The following is an 11,409-nucleotide window of genomic DNA, read 5'->3' as shown; positions in this document are numbered from 1 at the left end:
GCCTTTAGCAAGGCCTCAGCCTGGGCACTCATCAGGCCAGAGCGCCCCAGCCCTACTCTGCCTCAGGTGCCCTGCTTGATCTCCCCCAGCAGCCTGGTCCTCTCTGTCCTCAGCCTGCCCTTTTATCCGGACCAGCTGTGCCCTAATTGGGTGCAACCACACCTGTGGCTGGCTACCCAACCAGCCTCCCTTGGCTGCTTTTAACCCCTTCCAAACTGGAGCGGGGTGACCGCCCCGCTACAGGATGGATCACTTGATGATTCCCTGTTCTGTTCACTCCCTCTGGGGCACCTGACATTGGCCACTGTCAGAAGACAGGACACTGGGCTAGATGGACCTTTGGTCTGACCCAGTCTGGCCGTTCTTATGGGGTTCTGAGTCTTGGAGTATTGTCATAGCTTCTAAGGCCAGAAGGAACCACCTGGCTCATCTGGGCTGACTTCCTGTATAGCACAACCTATGGAATGTCACCCACTTCCCCTGGATCCAGGGCAATAACTTGTCTGAGTAAAGACTATCTTCCAGACAGGCGTCCAGTTTTGCTCTGAAGCCATCAAAAGATGGAGAATCACCCACTTCCCTGGAGTTTGGTCCAATGTTTAATCATCTTCACTGTTAAAAAAAAAGAAGGTTGCTTATTTCTCATTGGAATTTGACCGGCTTTAGCTTCAGAACTGATTGACACAGCATTCGCACATTGGTCTGGTTCAAGCATAAGTGGACTCCCCTGTATGTCTCCATCTGTTGCCTCTTTTCTTAAAGTTAGATTGTAAGGACTTTAAAGAAAGAAAAAATATAGAATATCAGGCTTGGAAGGGACCTCAGGAGGTCATCTACTCTAACCCCCTGCTCAAAGCAGGACCAATTTCCAGGCAGATTTTTGCCCCAGATCCCTAAATGGCCCCCTCAAGGATTAAACTCACAACCCTGGGTTTAGCAGGCCAATGCTCAAACCACTGAGTTATCCCTCCCTGGCAGGGAGCTTTTTGTCCTGTGTTTGTGACTAGCTCAGGGCGGGCCTGGTTCATGGTAAGAGCTCCTAGGAGCTAGGGAAATACAGATAAATAAATAATAGGATGGGGAGTCAGGACTCCTGGGTTCTTTTCCTAGCTCTGTTGCAGTCTTAGTGGGACGACCTTGAACACTGTGTTGTTGACTTCCATGGGACTAACCAAGAACTGAAAACTATGCAATGTGCTTACGGATCAGGGCTGGACTGTTCATTTTAGAATGGAGCCCTTAATCCAGACTGATGTCGGATTACATCAGAGCCAGGAACAGAAATGCCCCCCCCTTTTTGCAGTCATTTTGTGGTTTTTTGTAATGCTATATCTGCTAAATACAATAGCCAAGTGAACTCCACGGCTGTCGTTACACGAAGGGATTCTGCTGACCTAATAAACCAAGAGAAAATTTCATCTTAGCGTCCTCCGATTGTGCTTTCCATGAGCTCTGCCGATTTCCCCCAACCGGAACATCAGAGCTGAAGAGTGAATTTATCCTCTTTGCTACCCATGACTCAACCACTTCCCTTTAGTGACTATTTGAAGCGTCAAAGGGTGTTCTGGTTTGGTTTTTTAACATTTACCCTGGGGGAAATGTAACTTTTTGACAGCTGTGATGATTTAACTTGCGCAGATGGCTAAGCACTGAAGGGGCCAGGAAGATTGCTGGCTTGGTCTGTGCCATTTTCCAGAGGAATCAGGTGACAAAACATGTCAGGGCATGGCTCTTCTGTTCACTCTGCTGTCGCCCTAGTCCTTCTCTCAAGAGCGCTCACCCCAAGGAGAGGGGTTAGCGATATCACCCAGCGCTGGGAAAAAAGAAGTAGAATGAAGTGGCTTGGGCCTTTAGTAGTTAGTTCTCTTTTCCCTGATTCAGGAAAACCTCCCTCATCAGGACAACATTTAAGCATGTTTAAATCCCATTGAAGCCAACGAGAATTAAGCACAAGTGCTTTCCTGAGTCAGGGCCGGCGTCAGAACCGAACCAGTGGGGCCCAGCATGGTTTTGGGCGGTGTATTGCGGGTGGAGCTGCCTCTTGTGGTTATTACAGACCCCCAAAGGCAATTTCCTCAAGAGAAGCAGGAATTGCTGTACCAGATCAAATCCATCGTCCATCTAACCTTGTTTCCAACTGGCCAGCTGCATCCCAACAAGCTGCAAGAAACCCTGCAGCTGGCAGTTTTGGAATAACCTAGCCACAGAGCAATTAATCCCCTAACTCCAGTTAGACGTATAAGAGTAGAAGTGTTAACCTGAATCGGGTAACTATGTTCTGCCTCTCTACAATCCCCCCTTAGTTTCAATTGGATAGGTCACCCACCTTTTGTGCAGTGTAGCTGTGGGCTGTTAAACAGCTGCTGTGCTCCACTCTAGAGCTGGCTGCATCTGAGTAGTTGAGACTTTCTCTAGGAATGCTTTATAGGATGTAGATCCCGCTGGACAGACCCCATGCTATAATTATTCCTGGACTGTTCGTGCTGTGGCAGAAACGACAATTAAGTGAAAAAAAATAAAATCAAATACAGAACTCACTTTTTTTTTGGTCCTACTTTTTATTTTTTGGAAAGAACTCTTTTAGTAAAAGAACAAGGACTGCAACAATTTTCTGGTTGTACAAATACATGAATGATACAAAGACGCTCTTATCTGCATATTACACAACAGAGAGAATATGAGGCCCGCTGAATTCCTTTATCACGGACGGCAGAGGAAGGGTAAGTAGGAGCAGTTTTCTGTCAAAGACGTTCCACTGCTATTTAGCACCGGAAGTGGGGTTTTGGCCACAGAAAGATTTTGTTTTTTTAAAGACTGTCATCCCAGTGAACGTGCTCCAAGCAAAAACAGAATGTGCCTGGTTGATGGCAGTCATACAAACGTTATGAGAAAGTTAGCACACTCCTGGCTATGACTCTGGACCTAAAATGAAAACCTTTTTTAGGAAAAAAAATCACACAAATATCTGCTTATAGTTTAAGCTTAAGCATAAGAACATAAGAACGGCCATACTGGGTCAGACCAATGGTCCATCTAGCCCAGCGTCCTGTCTTCCGACAGTGGCCAATGCCAGGTGCTTCAGAGGGAATGAACAGAACAGGTCATCATCAAGTGATCCATGTGCTTGTGCTTAATTTTAAGGATGTGTTTGACTCCCACTGAAGTCAAAGGTTAGCAACCACTTAAGGGCTTCCCAGAACAGGGATGGATAAGCATGTCCTTATATGTTTTCCTGAATTGGGGCTTTTGCCAGCAATGGAGATATAGCAGGCTGGGGTCTCAAATTTGGATGGACACAGACTGTAGCATGCAATGTGATGTACAAATAAGGCCCTGTCTACATTCACAAAAAAATTAAGCCCAGAGTAATTCCTAGATTTTAAAGCCAGAAGAGACCATCGGATTATCTAGTCTGACCTCCTGTATAACACAGCACATGGGATTTCACACACTCACCCCTGTATCAAATGCAATAATTTGTGTTTGACTAGAAAAAAAAATAATCTACAAAGGCATCCAGGCTTGTAGCTGTAGCTACACCAGTGCAAATCACACCACAGATACCCTGACATGGTTTACTTGGTTAGATTATCAGATTAAGATGCAGAGGCTATAAACCTGCTTTTGTGTCAGTGCAAATGTATCTACATTAGGGATTTGCCCTGTTGTAACTGCCTCAGGGAGATTACACCAGCCTGAATTTCCTTAGTGATGTAGACGGGGCCTAGACTATTGCATTTGATGTCTGGGATCAAACCCGGGCCTTAGCGTTGGTCTACGCTTTTATTTTCAGTCGTGTTTTCACATGTTAACTAACCCCATTGTCAATTCCACTGTAGATGTGAAACAAACATTTGTTCCAGGACCTGAGATTTATGAATTTTCAAAATTTAAAACAAAAATGGCAATTTTTTTCGCTTCTCATTTTTTTCAGCCCACCGTAAAAGCTGGTTACAATTGTTTCAAAGTCTGACGAAATTTCAAATTTAAAAATAGTTGCGGGGAAAGAATTGCCAGGAATTTTTCTTCCCCAGTCGTGACCCGGTGTTTGTGCCCTCCCAGTTGATTGCATTTGGCGGAGATGGGAAACCAATGTTGCAAATGCAGCTCACTGACTTCCTTGTGGGATCCATTTTAGATGAACCAAAACTCTGTTTCACAGCTCAGGAACCTCTTGGAACGAGTTTCAAACACAAACTATTTTTGTTAATTACCTTACCCCTGCCCAGAAAAAAACGGGAAGGGAAAAATTGGGAGGAACAATCCCAGGAAAAACAAGCTATCCATTTCCGAGGCCTCAGCTACAGACAGCTGATTTAGTTAAACTGGAGCAAGAACCCTCATGGATGCCCTTCTATTGGTTTAAAACTGGTTGTATGGGTGGAGCTTGCGTCTGTAAATTTACATGTGCAAGCTAAACAGACGTAAGCCAGGTGTGAACTCCTGTAAGAGTTCACAAAGAAAAAGACACCGGTTTTATGACATCGGTATAAGATCACACCTTCAGTTACATTGGTCCAACTTTGTGCCTAAAGTAGGCCTACTCCTAATTTAAACTGAAATAAGAATGTCCACACAGCATTTGGCACCAGTTTAACTAAATCAGTTTAAAAATCAGAGTATGTCTACACTAGAAACACCACAATGGCACAGTTGCTTCCCTGCAGCATAGACACTCACTACATCAACGGAAGGTGCTCTTCCGTCTCTGTCATAAACCCACTGCGGGGGAGATAGGTGGATGGAAGAATTCTTCCATTGACCTAGCGGTGTCTACACTGGGGCTTAGGTTGGTTTAACTACGTCACAAAGGGCGTAACATTTTTCACAGCCCTGACTGATGTAGTTTGGCCAACCTAACTTTGCAGTGTAGACCGGGCGCCCAGTTCTGCGTATGGCAAAACACATTTGGAGTTAAGATGGTGGATTCGATGGGCGAGCATGAAAAGCGGTGATAGAGGATGGGTGTGTGTATGTAAAAGAAGAGAGCAGGAAAACTCTGGGGATAGGAGGACAGATGATATAGTGGCTAGGACTTAGGAAAATGAGGTCCAGTTCCCTGCTCTCACATACGCTCTGTGAATCCTTGGGAAGTCCTTTGGCCCAGATCCTCTAGGGTATTTAGGCACCTAGCTCCCATTCAAATTAATGGGGGTTAGATGCCAAAATACCTTTGAACCTCTGGGCCTCAGTTTCCCCATCTGTGCAAGGGGGATAATAGCCGTGCCCTATCTCAAGGGGGTGCTGGGAGGGGAAAATACATTGCAGCTTGCGAGGTGGTAAAGGGGGGCTAGATTAGTACCATAGAAGGATGAACACCATGGAGACCACAAGCGTCTGGGTCCGAACTACCCTCCCACTAGAGCGTGTCTAGGTCCGGAGCTTTGTCCTGTGCAGACACAGGGCTGGATATGCACAGGCTCTGCCCCCACCATCAGCATCAGATTTCCTAAGAAGACCAGTCCTTCTAGAGGCACCTAGATAAGCAGCCACAGCTCAAGAGAGCGCAGCACCTGACGTGCAGGCCTCTTTGGAACAATAGGGCCCGTAGTATAACCTTGTTTCACTGCCTAATTGGAAGTGGACCCCTTTGGAAAACCAGGCATAAGGGCCAGCTATGACAGCAAGGGTTTGGTTTCAGGCCCATCGCTACTGGTTACAAAGACATCTCGAGCCCAGGTAGTGACTGCTCTTTCTTCTGTGGGGACTGGTCCACCAGCGTTGGACCGGGGGTGGTGGGGAAAGGGGCCATCCCCCTACTTTTTAACAAAAGAAACATAAGTACAGAATTCATGTCCCCAACAGAATAATAGATTCTGCTGGGGAGGCGCTGCGCAATTACACCTTTTGCCCACCAGGGGCTGCTGTGGCACCAGGAGAGAGGGCAGCTGGCGCACTGCGGGAGCAGCCCTGTGGAGAGGGAGGGGGCACTTTGGTCTCCCCCCCCCCCCCTACAAAGGTTCTGAAGCTCTGACTGTCTCCCTCCCCAGCCAGGCGTGAGATTAAGCCCGCAATCTCAGGACCACATGACTAAGCTGCACTCCTCTTTGCTAGGGGACAATGCTCTTTTCCCGCACCCCTCATCAGTTCACTAGGCCGAAGCTTTCCCAAGACTGCGTGCTAATTTTGGGTGCTTCCATTTTGGAGCTCCCAAGGTTAAGACACCACAGATCCGATTCTCCTGAGGACGCCAAGAAGCCACAGCTCCCCAGCACTTCACCTGGAGCTGCCTGGGTGCAGAGTGCCTGGGAAAACCAGGCCCAAGGCAGCTCAGAGGTCAGCACTCAGCTAGCCCCAGTAAAGGCCTCGCTCCCAGAAAGCGTCCCATATTCAGGACCGCGCTTAAGCAGGGGTTCAAGTCCCATTGTAGTCAACGGGACTTCAGCACCTCTGCTTAAAGTTAAAATGTGTCCAGGCGCCATCCTGCAGAGGGATGGACTTAAGCATATGCCTAGGTGCTTTCTTTAATCAGGGTCTAAGACACATTGTAAATCAATGCAAAAGACCCCCCCTGATTTCAACAGGCTTTAGATCACGTCCCCAAAGACCCCATTCGTCACTTGAAAAATTCACCCTTAGCTTTTTTTAAAAAAAAAAATTAACAATTAGCAGACATAACATTTTGGTCATACTTTATAGTAAGGTTTCATTTATCAATAGTTCGTAAGCGGTGTCATAAGGATGAATAGCATGTCTTAGAGAGGGTTATAAACACCCCAGTAGAAGGTGCTACAGCTGGTCAGAAGCAACCTATTAACTCACTGGACTCTAAAACAACCCATAACAATTGATTAATCCGTTTATTAAAACATCTATAGAAATGGAACCTTAAAATAAATTAGGAGCAACATTTTTTCCTTTTACACGGATGATTCAGACACTGTCGGTAGCTTTAACGGAAACTAAGATATTTTTATATTTCGCCTCTCCAACACACGACCCCCTTCCTTAGTTAAAATCTGAAACCCTAAATGTATCAAAAAGGTCTTCAATTTTAATATTAATATTATTTATTATAATAAAGAACAGTCAAGCAGCGTGAAAAAAATATATCTTAGCTACATTACCTTAAATTGCCAAAAATATACACATTTTTTCTCTTTTATTTAATAATAATAAAAAAAAAAGACACATGCAACATACTAAATGTGACGTTAGCCTTAAAACGGGTAAAGAACCGTGTACCCCAGTGCAACCGAAACACAGATAATCTTTAGCTTTTATATTTTTTTCTCCTCTTCCTCTTTTTCACGCAGATACAAAGTTTAATGTCAACCTTCTAATAGTGGCCCTTTAACGCATCCTAATCTCCTGACAGGACCAGGCAAGGAGCATACTGTAAAGGGACCAGGTGCTTTTGGAAGAAGCCAGAGAAATCTTTTCTTTAAGTGCTATCTGTCTCTTCCTTCCTCTTATCCTCAACCTTGCCCATGTCTGATCTACGAAGCTGCCTTAGAGCTAAGAGGCTTGGTATGCCAACAAAAAAATATGTGTCAAATACCCACAGGGGTAGCTAGGAATCCACCGAACCAGGCCTTGAATGGAACCAACACCAATGGAGACGCTGGTTGGGAAACAGATTCCTTGGATTCGCTTTCATTTGTCCTGGAGAATGAACTTGTTGCATTGTGAGTAGAACTGGCTGGAATGAAAAAGGGGCTGGGAAGTGAAACGCTGCCCCCACCGTGTTAATGGACTGTTGTCCTAACAGGGGGGTAGATGGCAACCCGGATCTGGAGTTCTACTGTAAAGGAACAAACCAGCCCAGGACAGCAGCTGGCAAAATATTTCGGGGCCGGTTCTTAGCGCAGCCAGCCTCTGAAATTGCAATTCTGCACGGGCAGCTTTTCACGGGTGGGATCCCACAGGGCCACTTGGATCCTCCCACGCGCATGCCAGGTTGGCATCAGATCACCCAATCTGCATGTGGGAACATGGCGCCCTGTATCACTGTCCCAGTGAGGGGAGGGCTTGCAGGAGGGAGCCCCCCACTTGCAGAGGGGAAAAAAATTACACATAAAAAAGTGCAGGCACAGAATCGTGCAACTCAGGGTTGGGGCAAACAAAAAAAACATCAGGCGAGTGAAAAACGGAATTCAATGTTCCAGGCTGTGACGTGTACCAGGCGGATGGAAGTCTGGCACATCTTGATTCTTAACTCACTCAGGAGGTGGCTGGGGAGAGAGAAGGAACATTCACTCAAATCACATTTTGCAGCCTCTCCTATTGGTATTGCAGAGACCATAAGGATGAGAGCAAAACTACTTTTTTCCCATTTTCACTTTTATAGCTGCCATCTCCGTCTTTCCAGTAGCTTCTTCTTGTTTTTAAACAATAGCTTAAAAAACCCCAACCCAATAGCTTTCCGAACAGAGAGCATTGTTCTGCCCGGTTCACAGAACAGAAAGCGAGACCCCGGGGGAGGGGGTGAGGGGGGGGCGCTCTCTGCTGTTGGTTCTGCTCAACCATTGGGGCAACAATCTTTAAAATCAAATCAAAGAACAAACGTGAAATGGGTTTAATAGATGGAGTCAAACGGTGATGAGCTTTTCCACTGGCATCAGCACAGACCCACCGCTGACAAATTTGAATAGTGCAAACCAGACGAGGAGGTGGGAGTGTGCTGAAAATCATTTGTATCCGGTAAGGTCTGAAAACTTTTTTAAGACTCTCAGTGTTTCCAGTCGCTGGAGTCTTGACCCCCCGCCCCCTCCGAGAGATCCAGATTTAACGGCGGGAGGGAGAATTCAAACGTTTGACGCCGATTCCCCCTCCCCGAACTGTCCTTCAAAAAAACCCAACCCTGCATTGTCCAACCTTAGAGGAAGCAGGTTTCTTTGCCACAGGACCAGGTCTCAAGGTGGAGTTAAGACCAGACAGCGTGAAGCAATGAGGCTATCCAATGCCCTAGGCTAGGAAGACTGGCCACATTTCCAGGCCTGGGCTAGCTAGTACCAGCGACAGGGGAGAAAGTTCTTGTCAGAGTAGCCACATTCGGGAGGTGGGTAAGGAAGCAAAAGTAACAGATTTCAGACCCTCCCTCCCACTGCCTCCTTGGTGCCGTTTTAGCCCCGTGAGAAGACGGCCTGGTGAGAACACACCCCCTGCGGCGGGGCAGGCAGCGGGCCGTACTGGTGTTAGCCCTTTTCCAGTGGTAATGCTGGACCTGTAGACTTTGGAAGGACAGAACGAGAGAGTGTGAGAGGGAGGAGTGTGCTTCTCAGGTGGAAGGGACAGCACCCAGCTGACCAACCGGCGTCGGCCCAGCAGCTGGCGTAGAGGTCCCAGTAGTGTCTTTAAGGTTAATCTTCAGCAGAGACACCCACCACAGTGGCTGGGGTAAGAAGAAGGTGGCATTCACCCCTCATGCCCAATCCCCTTCCAGTGCTCTGCCATCCATGTCTTCCCAAGTTGGATTTGGATCTGGTGGTGTGGTGGTTCCCGAGGGCAGAACATCTCCTTGAGGGGGTCACAAGGCGACAGGCAGGAGCGAAGTCCCTGCTGTAGGTTTGTGGCAGGGTTTTCACAGCTCATATTCCAATTCGTTTCCCCATGTGGTGGGACAGAATCTTGACTCTCCGCCCCCCCATGGCCCCGCCCCACTTTCCACAGCCACGTCGTATCTGGCATCCCCCCCCGGAGAGCGCTGCAAGCTGTCTGAATGCTGTGCAGAAAACAAGCAGAGATGACCCTTCAACCACAATCTCGGCCTAGGATACTCTGTGGTCTTGGTTTAGGGCCCCATCCTGGAGGCCTCACACCCGTGCACACTCACACACACACACACACACACACACACACACACACACACACACACACACGCACTGGAGAAGAGGCCGGAAGGTGTCAGAGCACAGGCGAACTCTCGCCCTCTGCTTAGCAAGAAGAAGTGTAACTTCGCTTCGTGCAAGTGCGCCATGGATCAAACCGGCAGGGACCTCCCCCTGCCCCATCTCTCCTCTTAGAAGATCACCCGATACCAGGTCTTGGCCGGAGACACGTTATCTTCTAAAGCACCACCTGGCACTTCCCACGGTTGGGAAGACCTTCTCAGAAGCTTTGTGCTCATTGCTCTAAAGTATCCGAATGTGTGACCGCGGAGAACCGTGTTCCTGTAGCAGAGAAGAGCGGGCCGCTGGTCTGCTTGGGAGGCCTTAGCCCTTGTCCTGGGTGACAGCAGCTCCCTTTTCACTCATGCTCTTTAAAAAAAGACACGGAGAAGAGTCATCAGACAGGCAGCAACCCGCAAGTGAGCAGAAACGAAAGCCCTGCCACGCTGCCGGCCTGCCCCTACTGGGGCACGCAGCCTGAATGAGGAATGCCCGCTTCTCCCCGAGGCTGAGATCAGCAGAGACACTTGATTGGGAGACCTCCCCGCTCTCAGTTTAAACAGACTCCTTGACTCTGGCATTGGCTCCCCAGTGCTCCACCAGGCTGGGCCTGCTAGGCCCTGTCTACAAGGCAAGAGCTGGATGGAGGAGGCGAGTTTGACGGGGCTTTGTCATAGCAGATCACACCACTGGCCTCTCAAATCTGGGGTCCTGCCTCTGACAGCAGCCAATACCATCCTGTTTTCTCTGTGCCCCTGACTCTGCGTGTGTGTGTCTGCGTGTGTATCCCCTCTTGAGCCCTGCCGGTCAAGAAAGCAATCCCCCTGAAGCCAATACAGTCAGAGCCTGGGAATTTTTAGTAAAAGTCATGGGCAGGTCACAGGAAGTAAACAAAAATTCACGGCCCATGACCTGTCCATGACTTTTACTATATACCCCTAAAACTTGGGCGGGGGGCCATGGGTACTCTGGGGGGGCGGTCCTGGGGCGCCGTGGGTGCTGGGGGAGATGGCCTGGGACCCCACTGGTGCTGGGGTGGGGAGGGTTGGCGGGGCTGGCAGGGGCTTCCTACCCAGCTCCGCATGTCCCTGCAGCTCCTAGGCAGCGGAGGGGCCAGTGGGCTCCCCGTGCTGCTCCCGCCACAAACGCTAGCTGCGCAGCTCCCATTGGCCGCGAACCACAGCCAATGGGAGCTGCGGGGGTGGGGCAGCGCACGGAGCCTCCTTGCCCCTCCGCCTAGGAGGAGCGGCAGGGCTATGCTAGTGGGAGCCGGGGAGCACCGCACCCCAAGGTAAGCGTCCCCCCACAACCCCAACCCCTTGCCCCTAGCCCTGAGCCTCCTCCCACACACCCAAACTGCTGCAGAAGTCGCAGAGGTCACGGAAAGTCACGGAACCCGTGATGTCCGTGACAGACTCGCAGCCTTAGTCATGAGCGATGGAGACAAATCCAGGTGGCGCCGTGCCTGCTTCTGCAGCTGGCCTGGCACGTGCGGGGGTGGGTATCTCTGGGTGCACCTTTGCTCACCCCAGCGCCCTGTCTTGACCCCACTGATGTCAGTGGAGGTAGGATCAGGCCC

The 11,409-nt window shown here is 49.0% G+C and overlaps 1 protein-coding gene across 4 annotated transcripts in view; it reads right to left on the bottom strand.

Moving 5' to 3' along the window:
* Window positions 1-6,781: 6,781 nt before the first annotated feature.
* Window positions 6,782-11,409, bottom strand: part of MLLT6 (MLLT6, PHD finger containing) — a 69,737-nt gene continuing 65,109 nt past the window's right edge. For all 4 annotated transcript variants that reach the window (XM_054014173.1, XM_054014171.1, XM_054014170.1 and 1 more), the window contains one exon: window positions 6,782-10,199. In XM_054014173.1, the coding sequence (XP_053870148.1) occupies window positions 10,155-10,199 (45 nt within the window). In that variant the 3' untranslated portion in view covers window positions 6,782-10,154. The remainder of the gene's footprint in view (window positions 10,200-11,409) is intronic.

Source organism: Malaclemys terrapin, chromosome 25 (genome assembly GCF_027887155.1).
Source record: "Malaclemys terrapin pileata isolate rMalTer1 chromosome 25, rMalTer1.hap1, whole genome shotgun sequence".
Taxonomy (NCBI): Eukaryota; Metazoa; Chordata; order Testudines; family Emydidae; genus Malaclemys; species Malaclemys terrapin.
Note: the sequence above shows the minus strand (reverse complement) of the source record. Positions and strands in the feature narration are given on the sequence as shown.